Source organism: Nilaparvata lugens, chromosome 4, assembly GCF_014356525.2.
Source record: "Nilaparvata lugens isolate BPH chromosome 4, ASM1435652v1, whole genome shotgun sequence".
NCBI classification, from domain to species: Eukaryota; Metazoa; Arthropoda; class Insecta; order Hemiptera; family Delphacidae; genus Nilaparvata; species Nilaparvata lugens.
In genome coordinates this window covers 26,521,467-26,540,975 of record NC_052507.1, presented here as the reverse complement: position 1 = coordinate 26,540,975, position 19,509 = coordinate 26,521,467, and the positions used below count along the sequence as shown (strand labels likewise).

The 19,509-nt window shown below is 32.4% G+C and overlaps 2 protein-coding genes across 4 annotated transcripts; one reads left to right on the top strand and one right to left on the bottom strand.

Annotated features, from left to right (window-relative positions):
• Positions 1-1,619: 1,619 nt before the first annotated feature.
• Positions 1,620-18,652, bottom strand: LOC111044554 (aldo-keto reductase family 1 member B7). Of its 2 annotated transcripts, XM_039427209.1 has the most exons (9): positions 18,479-18,604; positions 17,699-17,785; positions 16,972-17,279; positions 13,566-13,733; positions 12,827-13,021; positions 11,313-11,560; positions 3,115-3,274; positions 2,349-2,446; positions 1,620-1,873 (listed from the first exon to the last, which is right to left on the bottom strand). In XM_039427209.1, the coding sequence occupies exons 3-9, from the start codon at positions 17,182-17,184 to the stop codon at positions 1,834-1,836; spliced, it is 1,122 nt and encodes a 373-aa protein (XP_039283143.1). In that variant the 5' UTR covers positions 17,185-17,279; positions 17,699-17,785; positions 18,479-18,604; the 3' UTR covers positions 1,620-1,833. The 2 variants fall into 2 exon arrangements, with proteins under 2 accessions (XP_039283143.1, XP_039283142.1); XM_039427208.1 differs by lacking the exon at positions 17,699-17,785 and having other exon boundaries at positions 18,479-18,652.
• LOC111044553 (probable ATP-dependent RNA helicase DHX34) lies at positions 4,519-17,078 on the top strand. 2 transcript variants are annotated; one of them, XM_039427207.1, is made up of 3 exons: positions 4,906-9,040; positions 9,598-9,665; positions 16,942-17,078. In XM_039427207.1, the coding sequence occupies exon 1, from the start codon at positions 5,300-5,302 to the stop codon at positions 8,807-8,809; it is 3,510 nt and encodes a 1,169-aa protein (XP_039283141.1). In that variant the 5' UTR covers positions 4,906-5,299; the 3' UTR covers positions 8,810-9,040; positions 9,598-9,665; positions 16,942-17,078. The 2 variants fall into 2 exon arrangements, with proteins under 2 accessions (XP_022185424.2, XP_039283141.1); XM_022329732.2 differs by lacking the exon at positions 16,942-17,078 and having other exon boundaries at positions 4,519-9,040; positions 9,598-9,810.
• Positions 18,653-19,509: the final 857 nt, after the last annotated feature.

Genomic DNA, 19,509 nt, shown 5'->3' with positions numbered 1-19,509 from the left:
TACCTACTTTCCTTACCTATGGTATAGGGTAAGGAAAGAAAAATGCAGATATATATTAAGAATAGCATCAGCTGATAAAAGTTAAATTCGCATGTTCGTGGCACTTTATTTTTGTACGCACCTTTAATCTGATGATCTAACCTTAGACCAGTTATATAATAGAATAGACACGCTGGGAAGTCTAGCCTCTGAAGCCAACATCTACTGCCAAATCCATCCATCTTGACGTCACAACAGTGACGTCGCGCATCGTATGGAAAACTTTCAGAATGTGTCTATTCAGATTCATGGTGTTTTTAGGTTATTTCTAGCTACGGGCAAAAACGATATCGGTTAAGTTGTAATGTGTTATGTGATATCGGCTTCAAAGTTATAATGTGTTTTAAAAATAGTAAGGTACGGTAGCCTACAAAACTAATTTATTGTCATGCTGCAATGAGTTCACTTACATCATAACCAAAGATAATATAATATTATAACTAATAATTACTAATTATTAACTGTAATAATTACAGTTACCGTACAACTAATAATATTTATGTGTATAAATTTCAACTTACGCATGAAAAGGTATTCCACTTTTTTCCTAAAAATTCAGTTCAATTATAAGCTGCGCAGCAGATTACCATTTTCATAAATAATAATTACATAAATAAATAACAATCTGCTATGGAAAACAAGCTATGTTTAACAACAATGTAAGTTAAACACAACAAACTCAAAAAAGTTTTCTATAATTACTATACAATGCGTGACGTCACTGTTGTGACGTCAAGATGGGTGGATTTGGCAGTAGATGTTGGGTTCATCGACTTTCAGTATGAATATACAATGGACCGTATCTATTCTATAACTGGTCTAAGGATCTAACACATTGTGCCGGTTGCACAACAGCCGGTTAAATTTTAACCCTGATTAATTCTACAAGAACCAATCAGAGAAGCCGTCGTTTCAAAAACTCCTCAGATTGGTTCTCGTGAAATTAATCACGGTTAAAATTTAACCGGCTGTTGTGCAACCGGGCCTTTGAATGTGAACATAGCTCAATTTAATCCAGCAGCAGTCCAGACGTTAAACTTACACCATATAGAAATTTAATGCAAAAAAATAATTTATAAATTTTTAGCTGTTATCAGATATTTAGGGTCGTGTAAAAAGTGTAAGCATAAAGAAAATATAGCATTTAACATCTTAAAACATAAATTATTTAACATAAGGTGCTACCGATTCTTTATGCTTACACTTTGCACACGACCCTAAATATCTAATAACAGCTAAAAATTTATAAATATTTTTTTAGACTTGTATTTACTGGCTGTGTAATATTTAAAAGTTTGCATTATTCTATTCATTGAATCCATGTTTTATCACAAAAGCAAAAGATAGAATGGTCCTGAGATAGTACAGTTTTCATTCTAAGAAGCACATGCAACATGCCAAAATAGATCCTGAAGTAAAAAAATACTACAAATTCTTATAAGAAAATATCTTACAATAATAAATTATTATATTTCGAAACTCCAATATTGTATATATAGTTCATTAGGGATTAAGAACCTGCGATGTTGTATATGTTACTATTTAGGGATTAGGATCATCTGCATTGATCAAATTCATCCTTGAATTTCAAATAAAATTTTATTGATTTCTTTAATACGTTTCTTGCATTACATTTTCCAGTGTTGCTCTTCGGAGCAAAACATTAATAATAATAAAGATTGAGTATTATGGATGTATTTTTTTAGAGTACAAAGTTGGTTGGCTTCCAGTTGTATGCTTTTATCATACAAATCTTAAATTATTCTCGAGGTGTCATTCTTTTCCCGATTCAAATTAATCTTCTTTGAATGGAAATTCTGGATGATCATATACTCTGAAACACAAAAAATAGGACATTATCATTAATATTAAAAAAAAACATAATTGATATAAAACATAATATTGATACATTTTTGTATGAACTATGAAAAGTTATGGAATTAGAAAAATACACAGGCAATACAAAAATAATAATAAAACTGGTACTTAAAGAAACATGCAAGAATAAAGTATGCTTTAGCTTGGATTTTATTGATTTCTTGAAAGTCAACGTGACGACGGAGCACTTCAACCTCAATGCATATCGCGAATCAGTAAGTTAATGATTCTTAAAATTGTCATTATCGGTATCCATCTTTTCACACTAGCCAAAAATTCGTATAATTTATTAGTTTATTTCAGTTAATAAGCCAGGATTCAGGTTTGAGTAATACGACGAAAATTAGAAGAAACTTTATTGGAAAATTGAATAAATGTTTAAAAAAACGCAGGAAATGGTCGTTACTACAAAACATGAAAGCATACGGTACCCTTTAAAGAATTCAAATCGAACAATTCTTCCTTCTTCGCCACGGTCCAAGGAACGCAGAGCCTTCATGTCCTCCTCTGTCAGTTTGAAATCGAACAGCTGCAAAAATATGTTCAATATTATCAATATCTATGCAATCATTTATGGATTAATGCACATCTAAGAATAAAAATATGTGTTAGTAGAGTGGATAATGGTTGAGAAAGGATACGATAGAAGCAATTCATCATACCAAAATTAATTTATGTGGTGGAAGAAAAATGTAGTATGATTATTATTATAATAAATTATTATGTATAAATAAAGTCAAATTTTAAGTGGAATGTAGATTTTCTCATGTACGAATGGCATATCAAATTTTTTTTAAAATCTTATTAAAACTTTGTAATAAAATTCTCACGGAGGTACTGTATTGTAAAATCTCATATCCGTATATTAATATTATGAAATTATTTTCCACAAATTCAATAGAAATCTTATGCAATTGTAAAATCCAAAAAATATCAAGCATTATCCTAAGTTCTTAGGTATGGATCAATCAATAACTTTGGAAAACTGAAAAATCAGTTTCGTATTGAAATCATAAGCTTGTGTAATGAAATGTATATGAGATTATATTTTGTCTAATAGAGAAAAAATATTGAACTGTATGCGAGTAGGGTACAGTATTTTACAGGATCATAAATATTTTTCCATTCAACATTAATTTATTAATGTGGGTACACGGTATCGTAGATGTACAGTATATTTAATAAAAAAATACTTACTTCTATATTCTCTTTCTGTCTTTCAGACTTAATGCTTTTAGGAATAACGGCAATTCCTCGTTGGATGTTGTAACGTAGAAGTACTTGGGCTGCAGATTTCTTCATTCTTTTTGAAATGTCAACCACCTCTGGACAGTGTAGGACACTTGGAATTTCTTTCCTAGAGAAAACAATATTATTGCATTAGTAGAAACAAAACAGTAGAGCGGCGAGTGGAGAAGGTAGAGTGAAGCTATATTAGTGTCAGAACATTTATTGGAGCGACGAGTAGGGAGGGTATATCGAAGTGGAGATATTTAGTACGTGCATTATTTTCTTGTCTTATACGCTCTACCTTTGCCGGTCCACCATGTTTTGTTTGACCATCAGCATGAGACAGAAATCAGAATGTATAGATCTTTTATTGTGGATGATGATGCTCACATGAGCTTTTTTGCTTGTACGTGGGTGATGGGAAGTGCGAGGGTGATTAATGAGATGATTGAATGTCCATGTCTATTCGATGGGATTCGAACCCGCGACCAGGAAACACTAGCAGAATGAAGGGTGAACAGATGAAGCAGATGAACTAAGGCAACGCCTTAGTCGATCCGGTTATCCTGACCTGTAAAATACTGGTTGAACAAAAGGCAGCTATATCTACACTCAATAATTAAGATTGCATGGAAGATCATACTATTTTAGTAATTCCTAGTGTAAGTATAACGGTACCATATACAAATATTACAATATTGCTGCAATTAGAAAACAAAAATGTCATATATATTAACATAATAGAGAAAGTGAAGTTGGAAAATTTATGTTTTTTGTAAAAAGCATACGGCTCAAGTTGAAGACTCCTCTTCTAAGAATTAAAATAATACAGTAGGTACTATCGTGCAATAAATATTCTTGTAAGTATTATAATATCGTGTATATTACCTATATATTTTATGTACCTATCTGTATATTGCTTACTTATATTTAGTGTATTAAATAGTCTATCTATTGCATTCTTAATGGGTAAGCTTAGGTCTAAGGGCAAGGCCATTCTAGAGTCGGTAGGGCAGGAAGCTCTCCGATTGATTGATATGGTTGGCGTCTAAAAAAACGTTTATTATGGTCTGGCCCTTATACTCACTCCCAGCAACAAAACTACATCTGAAATCTAGCTACTTCCTGTAATTCAATAATAAATTTATTAAATTTGACTCTCTTGAAAAAGTGTATACGTGTACAAACTATTCTATCTCTATTATTGTACATGTAGAAATGGTGAAGTGCAGTATTAAATTACATGATTAAACTATAAATTTATAATAGGTATAACATGCAACTACATACTTGTCTCCCTCCATATCTTTATCATGAGCTTCATCCGATTCTCTATTATTATAGCAGCATTAATGAAATAAAGAATATCAGAGCATTATCATTGCATAGTACAAGTTTCTAATTTCATTTATGATGCAGTAGGCCTACAACCTATCTTAAGTTATTGTTCAAATTAATTATTAATGTTTATTCAACGTTACTGAAGTAAGAAATAGAATAAGAGAAAAGTAATAAATACCATCTAAACGTGAATTACTCAATGAAAGAGGTAAATATACAATATTGTAATGATATATTAAGTGTAACTCTATACTATGAACAGATTAAAATATTACAAAAAACATTAATCCAATTTGCATAAATCAAGTCAATCTAAGTTGCATAAACTCAAATTTAAAAATTTCGCGCTTGCTGTTGTTGGCGGTCTTTAAAACCTGATAAAGGTGGCATTGGCATAGTCAGCTGATCATCTGATGAACAAAATGTTTTGAAAAGTTTGATTTACAAAAGTGAGGTTATGTTTAGTTTATGTTGAAATTGAAATGAATATTATTTTTGTTATCGACAATAACATCAGTGCTTATCATTTAGATTTTTTTTATTATCGTATCTTAATGAACGAGATGGTCTTGATACATAGCAAGTGAATATCGTAGAGCACTAATATATTATTCTTGTATCCACGGCTTGAGAAGTTGTGAAGTAAACTATTTTAATAATTAAAATAGATTGATTAGGTACTGTCTTATATTTTGTATCAATTCTCAGTTCAAGACTATTATTCACTAGCTTCATTGTATAGTATAGGCTACATGGATCTTGAGTTTTTGCAATATATGAGTCTCCAGTTTGTAACATTTCTTCTATAAGGATGCCGAAACACAAAAAAGAGAAGAAGGAACGTCATCATTACCATGATAATGAACCAGTGACTCATAGAAATAGAAATGATCGGAGTAGACGCGGAGATGGACAGGGAACGAGTAAAGAGACAAGTAGAAGTACCGGTGATACTGTTCTCGATGGTAACGCAAGTAATATTGAATCTTTTTTGTCTGAATCATTTAAATACTCTGTTGGCAAATATTTCTTGAAAAGAAACTTTCTCATAGAAGATGTTGATGATTTTTGGTTGTTTGTTAAGAAATATGAAGGCGTTCACAAGCGAGCACAGAAAGTTAAACCAAATTTTGGAATTGGTGGAAGTTCACGGATAAATATTGATCTCAGTACAGAAGTTTTAAAATGCTTGAGAGTAGAAACAGAAAAATTACTCTCATCTAATGATCAAGAGCTTTTCGTTAATATTCTAAGATTGTATTTAGATTTCAAACAGAAAGAAAAGTTTAACAAGTTTTATAAACTGAGACAATCCCAAAAAAATCTTCCTGTCGCCCAATACAAGAAAGAGATAATTGAAGCTGTTAAGAATGAAAGAGTAATCATTATTGCTGGTGACACAGGTTGTGGTAAATCTACTCAAGTTCCTCAATACCTGATGAAAGCGGGATACAATAGAGTAGCATGCACACAACCGAGAAGGATTGCTTGTGTGTCACTATCAAAACGTGTAGCATACGAATCTCTAAATGAGTATACAACTGATATCGGCTATCAAATTCGATTTGAGAAACACAAAAATCAAAGTACCAAAATTGTTTTCATAACTGAAGGTTTACTCCTGAGGCAATTATCTGGAGAAGATGGTGCAATACTGGATTATGATGTAATTATTCTTGATGAAATCCATGAACGGCATTTGTATGGAGATTTTTTACTGGGCATTGTCAAGTGTCTATTACATCAGAAGCAACTTTCTCATATTCGTGTTGTTTTGATGAGTGCTACAATAAATATTAATCTTTTCACAGACTTTTTTGGTGATAACACTCGTGTGATACAGGTGCCTGGCCGACTGTACCCAATAACACTCCACTACAAGCCCATTCCTCTCAAAGACCAAATCCAACTGTCAAATAAGAAAGATGAAGCCGAGGCTGTTGCCCCTTATGTGCAGATTATGCAGCTTATTGATAGCAAGTATCCAGAAACCGAGCGCGGCGATCTTTTGATTTTTGTTGCAGGAATAAGTGATATCACAGCTATTGTGGATGCAGCCAAACAGTATAATGAAAAAGTTCATAAGTGGATCATTCTGTCTCTGCACAGTTCATTGTCCGTTGCTGAACAGGATAAAGTGTTTGATTATGCTCCAGAAGGTATTCGTAAATGTATAGTGTCAACAAATATTGCTGAAACATCAGTTACTATAGATGGTGTCAGGTTTGTTGTAGACTCGGGCAAAGTGAAAGAGAATAGCTACGATCCGGTGTGTAAAGTACAACGATTGAAAAAATTCCAAATAAGTCGTGCAAGTGCTGAACAAAGAAAAGGTAGGGCAGGACGAACAGGACCTGGTGTTTGTTTCCGAATCTATTCTGAGGAAGATTACAGCCAGATGCAAGAATACACTACTCCAGAGATACAGCGTGTTCCACTAGACTCTCTTTTGTTGCAGATGGTCACAATGGGTTTGCCAGATGCCAGGAAGTTTCCATTCATTGAACCACCTCCCATTGATTCAATTGAAACCTCTATCCTAGCTCTCAAGCAACATGAAGCCATGACTGATGATGAAAAAGTCACTGTTCTCGGCAGGGCTCTATCCAAACTTCCTGTTGACATTCCTCTGGGGAAAATGCTGATAACTGGATCGATGTTTCATCAGGTTGAGTCTGTTCTCTCGCTCACCTCAGTACTCTCGGTTATGACCCCATTCACAAACAAAGCTAGCAAGGATATCAGCTGTAAAACTCTAATAAAGGAGTTAGAATCGGATCATGGTGATCCCATAACATTGCTGAATATTTTTAGAGAATGGTTGGATATAAAAAATAATTTTAGAAAAGGTGACAGAGGAGCTGTTTCAAGCAGACAGTGGTGTCAGAAAAGAGGTTTAGAAGAGCAACGATTCTATGAAATGACAAAGCTTCGAGCTCAGTTCAAAACTCTCCTTCAAGACTGTTCGCTTTTGGAGACAATGGAAAGAGATAGCTACAAAGACATGTCCAGCAAAGAACGAGCTTTGAGGCATGGAGAAGTGAAACTGTTGAAGGATATGAAACGAAGTTATGATCAAACTCCACATCGGAAAGCTAAAATACTGAAAGCTGACCGGTTTGAATTGGCTTTGCCTGATGAAGATGAATGTGGTGGCAATGATGGACCAATCGATATAAGAGACATTGATTTCCGACTTTCAAACGACAGTAGACAAGTGCAGAGTTTAGTGTCGGGGTCGACAGCCAGCTCTCATCGTGATCTCACTCTGTTGAAAGTTATTTTGTGCAGTGGTTTGTACCCTCAGTATGCAATCCCAGATGAGTTCAATAGTTGTAAGAGCGTTAGCGCACAATTATACCACACAAAGAACCAACCTGGGGTTTGGCTACACCCTCTTAGTATCTTCAATAACCAGCCTGAAATATTACAAATAGATGCCGCAGATATAGTTGAGATTGAAACTATTAAAAATCAAGCTAAGAATCCGTTCTCACACAAACATCAGATACTTTTTCACATGTCTCTATTCGAAACCACAAAGACGTTTCTAGTTAACAATGTGCGTATGCCTGCGGCACAAAGTCTTCTTCTTTTCGCGCATCAAATCCATACCAACAGTGACTTCAGCAGAATAGTTTGTGATTCATGGTTGGAATTACAGTTCGCCACATCCTCATCAGCAGAGGTTCTCCTACTGAAGGCAGTCGGCCTCCGTAATATGTGGAAAAGACTTCTGTACTCTCGCCTAGATGAACAATCAAGCGATCTTCCTGATAACATAGAAAATAAACTAGCCCATGACTTAGTGCAGTTCATGAATTGCCAGATAGTTTACAGGATTAAAAGATTACTAGCTGCTGACTTGAAAACTATTTATATACAATCAAATGCAACACACAATGCATCACCAGATCACGATGAACAAAGCCACAATACGATTGTTGCTGATAATGATATTAATCCATTCATAGATGACTTCAAAATACAACAGAACATCGAGTTTGGAGGTCTCGAAGTGACTCCCTACCTTGTCTATTCTTGCCTTTATGACGATCACCATTCCTATGAGAATTGGACTTGTCCAGCTTGTGAAACGACCGCAGCATTCACTTCACTAGAGAGACTACAGCATATGAAAATATGTAAAGTTGAAAATGAAAAGACATCAGCAGACAAAGAACCTGACATCAATCATGCAGCTAAGAAGCCCAACTCTCAATTATATGAATGCGATGTCTGCTGTAAGAAGATTTACCTTACACCTGTTGAAATTCTAAAACATAAGAAATCTCATCAGACTGATAAAACTACTAATTGATTATCTTTATATTGATTTACTTGGAAATTAGAGGGCAGTCAATGCTCTCGAAAAATATGAATTTCCCACAATTAATACAGTAATCGACGTAATCAGTGAACATTTCTTAAAATTTAACAAGCTGCATTCTAGAAAATTAACTTATCAATAGATAGCAACTCAATGTGGACCGTTCAACATCGGTAGTGATTGGAATACATGGAGTTGAAGAAATGTTTTTCAAATTAACAAGTAAGTAGAAATTCATTTCGATAACATTATAACAATAGCATTATGAAACGACTCACCAAATAAATATTATTCACAGTACGCTAGTTGGTCGTTAGCCAATTATTGTAAAACATCAATTTCATTATTTATCAAATAAATATAGAAACTACTGCATTAAAATGTCACAAGTTTGTTATGAAGTAATTTATCAATCTAGATTTTGCAACATTTAAGAAAAAATTGAATTTTTACCTATTTATTGTTTCAATAACAATTTCATAAGGATTATTTTCTATCACATTAGAAAATATATCATTGCTATTTGTTCACTAATGTTTTAAATGTTTACAAGTGGAATGCTCCTAATTACGATGATGCATCTGTCTGCCTTTGCCTTTGAAATGTGGGTTTCCCGACCCGATTCAACTTCTTCTTTCAAAACCAATTAGCCTATGTTATTATTTTCATCTTTCATAGCTGATTCTTAAAGTGAACTTAATGTTGATTCAATAGACCAAATAAATATACTAATCCGGTGATTTATTTGAACATCATTAACGAGTTTTCTTTATTTTCAGGCTTCAAGGATAAATTTTCCTGGAAATTCCACAACTAATTCAAGTTCAGGATGGAGGGGGATACCGAGGTATGCGGGGATTATACATGTATATTGTCGTGTTTATTTTGAATCTAATTACTTGAAAATATTTTATTAGTTTTTCAATTATCTAACTACAGTATTCATTTCATTGTCTACTTACTTCAATAAATTGCTCCATTAGCCTACTTGATATATTTCTACTGTCACTAAAATATATTTTTCCTACAGTTACATTGAAAAGTGGCCATTGCTGCACTGATTACAGAACGCAAAGAATCACTTTTCCGCTCTAGTGCGCAAAGTAATACTTTGCGCACTCTTAATACTAAGGCCCGGTTGCACAGCAGCCGGTTAAATTTTTAGAAATTAAGATTTATTCAAATTTTCAAATTAATTGGATTAATTTAATTTTTAATTTGAATGAATTATCGATTATCAATTTTCAATTGGATTATCAAGTTTAAAATAAATTAAAGTTGTTATTAATTTATAAAGACAAACATTTGATGGATTTCAGCCATCATTTTACCCATCATCAACCACTTCTCATATTCAATGGTAACTGTAGGAAAAACTTAATGTGAAATACGTGCGCAAAGTTCCTCTGCTGCACTCAAGAAACCAACCAAGTAAACGTTTCTTTCGGTGCAGTAAACTGTCACTTTGCGCACTAGTTGCACAAATAACTATTTTTTTATTCAATTCCAATACACTAGAACTCCAATTATCCGAACTCCGACTATCCGAATCGCCGATTATCCGAATCACTTTCAGAAAAAAAATTTGTTCAAAAAAGTCCAAATTGACGGAGGTGTTCAAAAAATAATTATTTCTATTTCTAAACTTGTACATGAGTACATTTTATTTATATTTAAAACATGTGAAAATATCATGTTTCTTTCATTTAATTCAATAAAAAAATAGTGCAATATCAAAACGTAGCTTTTTTTCTCTCCAATGGCAATTAAAAAAAACTCCTATTATCCGAATATTTGATTATCCGAATGGGTCCCGGTCCCCATTTATTCGGATAATTGGAGTTCTACTGTATGTGAATATTTCAATTTAATTCACTAGTAATCAATTTATACTCATTTATTTGATATTCTAGAGTTCATCACGTTTTGATAGCATTGTAGATATTTTCTTATGAAACTTTTGAAGAACAGAGTTTTCGTTGATGCAGCAGATTTATAATTTCTCGAATCAAAATATTAAGTAAAATTAGGAATTATTCAAAAGTTTGTGTAGTGTCAAATCCGGAATTTTATCGAATCCAATGAAAAATCCAATTGTGATAACTCGTGAATCTTGAAATCGAATAGTGATAGCCTAATTGGTGAAATGATTATTTCTTGTGCATACTATATTTTTCAATTCATTGTACCTGCAATCGTTATCATATTCAAAGAAGGTTTACGTTAACTCATGAGAAGGTTTTTCCATCACACTAACGCTTATACTAACTTTGTGTTTATTATAGATAGGATTGATAAATTATAGATGGCTCTCTATCTTTCCTATATGATTATAGTTAGTCCATTGTTAGGTTCTAATTTTAGTAATACCAATCTATCCAAACTAACAGAGCTTTCTAAAATTATTTCTAAATATATAGCCTATTCTTAACAGCATATTTCAATACTGTCCGCAGATCCATAGATAGAATTTTTTTAAAAAGAGATTACTCACGTTATTCCCAATTTAGAGAAAAATCCTTGAAGACTTGGATTTCCTAGAGGAGAATAAGCAGTCACCGTAATTTTGTTGTCATGACAAAAATCAACGAGTTGATGTTGTTGCAAGTATATGTGGTTTTCTATTTGCAGATTGGCGGGTAGAATTTTTGCTGAAACTATCAATTTCTGTATCTGTTTCTGATTGAAGTTAGACACACCAATAGCTTTCGCCTTTCCAGCTTCAACCTGCTTTTCCAATTCCTGTAAAAATGCGAAACAGCATCCATCAATCCGTAAGATCATTCTCAATGGACTGGATAACAAAACATACACATTCCAAAACTACTTTACTCCACATTTAATTTAATCAGTGTGTTAAACGAAGCTATTTTTAGAGAACTATTGAATTACGGGTTTTAATTTAGTATTATCACTTGTATGCACGGAGCTACATTATTCATACTGAATCAATTCAGATAAGGAGGCCAATCATTTGAACTCAAAAACCAATTCAATATTATTGGATAATTTCCTCTATGTGGGTGTGTGTATATGTGAATTAGTAGGCCTACTCCAATAATAAATATGATTGAACATTGTACATAAAATAATTAAGAATTTCATGTAGATTACATTGCAATAAATGTTGGCAATATTATGCACAATCGTAACAGTTGAATTTTTGTTAGGTATTCACAGCACAAAAAGAACGGTCGTCATTAGGGTCATAGATTCATCTAATTAGATTCAATTTAGATTCTTACAAATAGAGATTCAGAGTGAGGTCAAGTTGAATACGAGGTACACATTAGCAAAGAACTAGTAGTTCTGTGAACAGTAGACCTCGCGCAGTTATAAACCACAGCCTCCTCTTATACTGCCCATCAGAGTAAATTCTGTCTGTATGACGTGTCGGCAAGATATCGGTGTGAAAACGGCTGTTGGGGTTGGTGTATCAAAAATGCTTACATCAAAAGCTAATCTCCTTCAAGACATGCTGGCAACAGGTCAGCCCGAGTTGAAAGCAGAGAAAGGTCGAGAGAATTATGTTATTTGGTCTATGTTAGACTCTGTTGAGAGGTCTATGTTATTCTAGTAATTAATTGCATGCGTCATTGCATGCAATTAATAATCAAAATAAAAATAAATTTTTGATAAAAAATTCTATAGTCTGATTAATCCTATCTTCAGAGAAGGTTATTATATACAGTGATATCGGAGTATGGAGGAAATTCCTTTTCCTTTCATATTATCCTTGAAATGAAAAATTTCAAAAAAATTGTGTATACATCGACGCGCAGTTGAAAAAGGAATATTCCTGCCAAATCTCATAGAATTCCATCAACGCGTTTGGCCGTAAATGCGTTACATACGTACAGACAGACAAAAGGAAATCCGAGTTAAAACATAGACCTCACTGCGTCCGGTCAATAATTGAAATTTTGAGAATAACATTCAGCTATTTTTCAAAAGAGAATCACTATAACTATAGATTTTTGATTGTTTGAGTAACAAGTTGATCATTACCTTCCACATGGCGACATGATCAGTGTCGTTGTCCAGTTGCACTCTGCCGTCATTATCAAATGTGACTGATTCACCTTTTGCAAATCCAAATGGAACATGAATGAGATACAGGTCAATGTACTCACAACGCAGGTTATCTATAGATCTGTTCAACCACTTTTCCACATCAGATGCTCGATTTCCATAAACAGGTAGCTGAAATCATCAATAAGAATCTCCCTACATCAATCTTGACTTTTATAATGTATACCCCAATACTAGATTTTCATGAAAATGATAATATTGTTTCTCTATGACTATACCCACCGAAATGTATTCATTCATTCATTACCCACTAAACTTACTAGTTGTTTCTAATTAGAATGATATTAAAAAAAACTGCTGTTAGTTATTTACAACTGGATGAAGCCACAAATCCTCAGGGTTTCATGTAGAATGGATTTAGTCTATTTCACCGGCAAATTAAATACGGATTAGCAATAATTGTAAAAGTCAAATCAAACGCGCAATTGCAAACAAAATGTATTTGAAAATAACATATTAGAAAAGTGGGAATTTTAATATCTGCTCTTGAAAAGCCATTCTAATAGTTCCTTATCAATAAAATATGTCTGCTCGTATACCCTTCTTATTATATTTAAAAACATATTATTAAAATAGATTGATAACAATCAATGATTTTTAATAATCTCATGAAGAGATTTTTCAATATTATTACGAATCTGATAAAGTGTCTTACCTTTGTTGTGATGAATAGCTCTTCTCTCTTGACTTTCCCATCTTTTATCCATTTTTCCAACACTTTTCCTATAACTTTTTCATTGTGATAATCGGTTGCTGTATCAATATGTCGATATCCATTCTGCAAAGCCATTTCCAGAGCAGCCTCCATTTCTTCATCTTTTGCCTGAAAAATGAAAAAAGGTTGAATGTTACGATATTCAATGTCAAGTCTGAATTATTATTCAATTTCAATGGAATGAATAGGATAAACTATCTTTGGATAGTTTTCACTCCTTAATTAGAAAAATGTAGGTCTAATTGAGAAATAAATGTTCGATCCATAATATTATAGATTTAAGTCAAAGTATAGGTCTATTTCTGTTTACTGCAATAATTGTAATCCTTATAATGACGATTATTGTACTTATAAGAGCATCTGATCTAATTTAAACTGCAGTTTCACTTAAGTTGAGCATTGGGAATGCTGTGGTGGGAGAAAGTGTCTGCTAATAACTAATAAGCATTCTTTTTATTTACTATGATAATGTTTCAAATGTTGAAGTCTCTAAAATTACGCCTGCAGTTTACAAAATTAGTCCATCGCAGAGTTCATCAATTCATTAAATTATCTTATTTCAAATAAATAAGAGTTGAAAATAAAGTTTTATCCCTCTTATCAGTTTTTACTTTGTTTTCATACCTTTTTTCTGAGGGTGATGATATTTTTTATTCGCTGGAATCTTAATTATTGTCTTCAAATACCGTAGCCTACATTAAAAAATATTTTCAAGTATCATTATATCAGACTCAATGTCTTTCATATGGAGTAAATCAATTGAACAATTTCTTTTCAATGAAATTTAAGAATAATACTCGCAATTCAATGGCATCAAATTTTCAATTTCTCTGTATTCTGTGTTCATTAAACATGGTATTCGTAAAAGCTTACATTTTAATCTAATTAAAAAATATATATATTCAAGAAGAAACATGTTATTAAAAAATAATCACCTCGGTAAGTTTTTCTTATTAAATTTACCAAAAGCTGATATTTTCAGATGACAAAAAAAATCACTCTCGCTCAACTGATAAAATAATTTACCGTTTTCCTTCATGAATTGATCCATATCATCCATACTCATACATAATTACTATGCTAGGCATACTATGCATTATAATTTTTCTTTCTTTTTTGAAAAAGTAAAGTTATTTAAAAACTTTACATAGTATATTAACATTGAATATTTGTTGACTATAGTGCATAATATTACTTTCTAGCTTTTGGCCTTGGATGAATATTATGTCGTCGGAAATATTGTTTATAATTGGATGCAGGTGAGATAGACTATCCAAGATATCTTGATTATCAACTAGCAACTATCTCTGCCAAGGTCAAATATCAATAATTTACGGAAAATCCTTATTACAGTTTAATGGGTCATTAAATTAATTATCAGTGGTTTATAAACCGCAGTTCGACAGCAATGTTTTTCTATCTACTTCCTGTTTCAAGAATAGGGTCACGTGACTATCAAGTGAAACAAACTGATAGGAAGGGTATGCTATGCACTTCTGCTGTTACAAACTGAACAATGATAGATGCTTTTGTCAGCTTGCTCCAATTTCAACTTGAATAGGTGTATCGTCGCTCACAAACTCTTTATATATCGATCCCTGATTGTGTTGCGGTCCTTCTATTAAATGGTACACCTATCCCAATCATTCAAATCCTTCATTCTATAGTCACGGCTAGAAGAATACAATTATTAGAAGACACCGATGGCCCACTTTACTTCAACAGTAAGTTGACCTTGGTTTGGAACGCAATTTTGATTGCTTTCAACTCGGAAATAGTATTTCTCGATATCTGACGACTTTGATTAATGATTTGTGATTAACATTAAGCTGGACATGTTCACTTCTGAAATACCGTTGTTTTCAACGAGTAATAAACAATTTAGAATGCTATTAATAATACTTGAGCTAATACCTTCAGGCCATGGATCACTTGATTTTATTATTAATTCATTGTACTATTCCATACATTCACGTCATGAAAGATTTCTAAGTCAATCGAAATTAAAATATCCTGTATTCTTATACTGGATTTATCTTCTTAGTGATATTGTAATAGATTACCGGTGGGTCTACTTGTGATGAGATCGATGATATTAAGTGGTAGAACATAAAAAATATTGAAGGAAAATAAATCACAGAAAACTAAAAATAAATACCGATTCTAGAGATTATATTATGATACCCTACTTTGAAACAGGAGACTCATTCGTGTTACTGGTTGAGTTGAAATAATGTCTTATCATCATCACAACTTGTCACTATAATTATCATTACAATTTTTTTTTGGATCTCATTTCTAATAATAGTAATAGGACCTCGAATAACTAAGATTTCAGGTTTAACTTGAATAGTTAAATACTTTTCCGTAAATATTTCTCACATGCAAATATATACTTTTCTACCATAAATTTAACTGATTATTAATAGCCTGCTCAATTTATATGAACACAAAAAACTCCATTGGCTATAAGAAAATAATAAATAATGAAATATATCTATGATGCTAGTTTCGTTCAACAGTAACTGAGCGTTCAACGCTGAAATTGAATGTAAAAAAATACTCCTTGTTACACGGTACCTTATTATTTGAAATTTCATTGAATCATTTTGTCTAATGTATACCCTTATTTATTGAAGGCGCTTATGAAAAGTAATTTAAAAATGAATATTTTCCATGAATTCAACAAGATGGATTCAAAAAAATATGAATATCTTGAAAACTAGAAACATTTTCTATTTTTATAACTACAAAAAACATATACACAAATAAAAAGGCTACACTAGAAATTAACTTGAATATTACCCTTAGTCAATTTTCGCAGTTAATCAATGCTCTCTCAAGTTATCGTAAATTCATCCTCTATGTACTGTTATTTCAATAGATTTTATTGTGAAAACTATTTTTAGCTTACTGATTTTTGATAGATACATTAGGTATTATTTTCATGTTCAATGTTTTTTAAAGAGTTCGTATACATATATGCCGGTTAAACTCGGCTTCAACTAATAATAAAGTGATAAAACCAAGACAATTAGAATGACATGTTCTCTTATTGTCTTAGATTAATCTGATGTTGTTGTTTATTATTTTCCTCTTTCAGATGAATATGATGTAGAGAATAGTGATATAATGATAACAGCGTTGAGAATAGTGTGAAATTAATAGTGTCACATTTACTCTAATTGTCTTGGGTGATTCTGATGTTTATCATTTTCCTCTCTTAGATGAATATGTAGAGAATAGTGATATACTTAATGATAACAGCGTTGAGAATAGTGTGAGATCTTTAAGACTTATATAACAATGATTGTAGTATGGTGATTAAGGAAGCCAGCCTACTCACCGTCCATGTTCCAAGGCCAACCATTGGCATTCGGCCAGAGCCGTGAGAGAAGCTGACGTGCTCCATGACGGTCTTCTGCTTACTGAGTGCCGATGCAGGAGTCAACCTGGGAGAAGGACTCGCTTTCTCTTTGGAGTGACCGTTAGCCACCGTCATCGCGTCGAGAGAGTGTGGCGCGCCGCAAGACGTTTTGCACGAGAATTGGCAACCCATCGTGCCAGCCTGCCTCTGCCTGCTCTGCTCCTCTTAACACCCCGGCAAAACTGACACCTCCTTCACGCGTCGCTCGATTCAAAACTGTTTCAAACCTGCGTACAATGCATGTGACAGTCCACCCCTGTCTCAATCTATGTAATATCCTACTACGTACTAGTGCATTGAGCACTAAAACATAAATTATATCGTATGTCATTATTCATAACAATCCAAATTTAAAATACAGGGGGTTTTAAATGATTATTGGGATTTTAACTACTTATAAAGTTTATTAAATTAAACTACAATTATAAGTTATATGTCAAATGATTAATTGAATTATGTTGTGGTGTTGCTCTAAAATAAAAAAAATACTTATGATTATGCTTTTTTAGGCCCAGTTCAGTTAATAAATAAAATAAACCTACATAAATTAAAATAGTAAAAAGAATAATAAATACAAAGGGTTTACATGTTCAACATAATATGGCTTGGCAGATTTTCTGACTAGAGAAAAGATTTTCTCTCTTACTTTTTGCGAGTTCAGCTCTCCCACACTAGTCCTATCCAGCCATGACATGGTTTGCTCATACTCCAGGTGAATATCCTTGGGTATTGCCTATTGTGATGTAATGGTTCTAAATTACAAACTGCAATGCCATGTTAATGTAATAAATTGAATAGTAATAAGCTCTTTTTCTTTGATAAAAAATAGAGAAATTCACTAAGTTAGTGGAAAGAGAATAACCCTGAAATTTGTTTATAGTGTTGTAAAGCATAGGCTATAATAGAGGTAGAATTTAACCTTTCCACCAACAAAGCCATACAAATTTACTTTCTTTAGGATTAGTACCGGTAGGTAATAAAGTCTTGTAACATTATCTTTATGATAAACATTAATTCTTCGCATTCAGAAAGATAAAAACTACCGGTAAACGATTCTTATAATATTCTAATTATTATAAAATAACAAAGTTCAATTTTCCATAGAAATAAAATTAAACCACTAATACATTTTTTAAATAGTAGGCTACCATTGAACAAACTTGAGAGTTGAATTCGGGGTTTACACTAAGCATAATACAAAAACAAATAATTAAAATCAATAGTTTCATATTTTTTCAATCCCCTTTCTACAATGAAAACATTAATATAACGCAATGAAGTAGTTGGTTTTGTTTTACGCTACAACTTTGTGTAATATTTTGATAAACGTAATTTAAAATGTAATGTTTTCCACCTTCAAGTATATATTATAAATAAATATATTATACAATAAACCTAAATAATAAAAATTGTAAATTCTACTTACTTTTCTGGATTTGAGGCTGCCCTGTCCTAATTTGATTAAAATAAATAGAATCTATTAAATCATAATATTTGAAGTTTAAATCTTTCTTTAGAAAACAATAATGTCATCAAAACATAACCCTTCATTTCCTCTCTGTAATGCTGTTACGGATTAGAACAACACATGATTTTTATAAAACTGTAGACAAGACCAGGACTTTCTATAATATAGATATAGACTAATATTATGTAGGGTACTAGTATTTACGAAGGTCCTGATTAGAAACATATACAAGTACCTAATAAATAAGTATAGAGGTATATATTCTAATAGAGTTTTCAACTGGCAATAGTTCTTTTTAAATAAAAAAATCTGAATAATATTGTTCATTTCTTCCTACGTAGATTTATGTCTGAAAGAAGTAATTGAACATGCTTAGCGGGTTCCTACTGGTGACCAAGACTTGAGTTGAGTCTACCCTTAACAGAACAGACAGAACTACGGGGTCAATAATTATCTTCCAAATTTTTCCTCAATAGGTACCCATTTCTAAGCATTCATTGCCTAGACTATAATTTAAAACATCAAATAACAGCAATTGAATTCTGTATTTTTATTAGGCGAAGAAATATTTCTAAAAACAACTATGTGATAACAGATTAAAGACTAATTTCTTCCTCACCTTTACATTGTCTTGTAGCTTAAAATAACTATGAATAGAGGATTGCTTATGACAGGACCTTTTATGCTATGATAAATGTCAGTATTTCAACTATTTATATAAAATGACTTGTTCGCATCTGCCCTGCGCCATTGAGTTCGACAAAGCGTTTTACAGACATGCTTATTCACATACAGAGTTATTCTAAATAATGGATCCATCTTGAAAAAATGATATAATAAATGTCAAAAATGAACAATCTTTATACCAATGGAAAGAGGAAATTCCAAAGTTTTTTCACAATTACCTTGATCCCCTATCAGATTAGGCTGCCAGGTCATACAGTCAATCAGGTAGGCGGTGTCAATCTTTTTCTGGTGTCAGTGCCGGT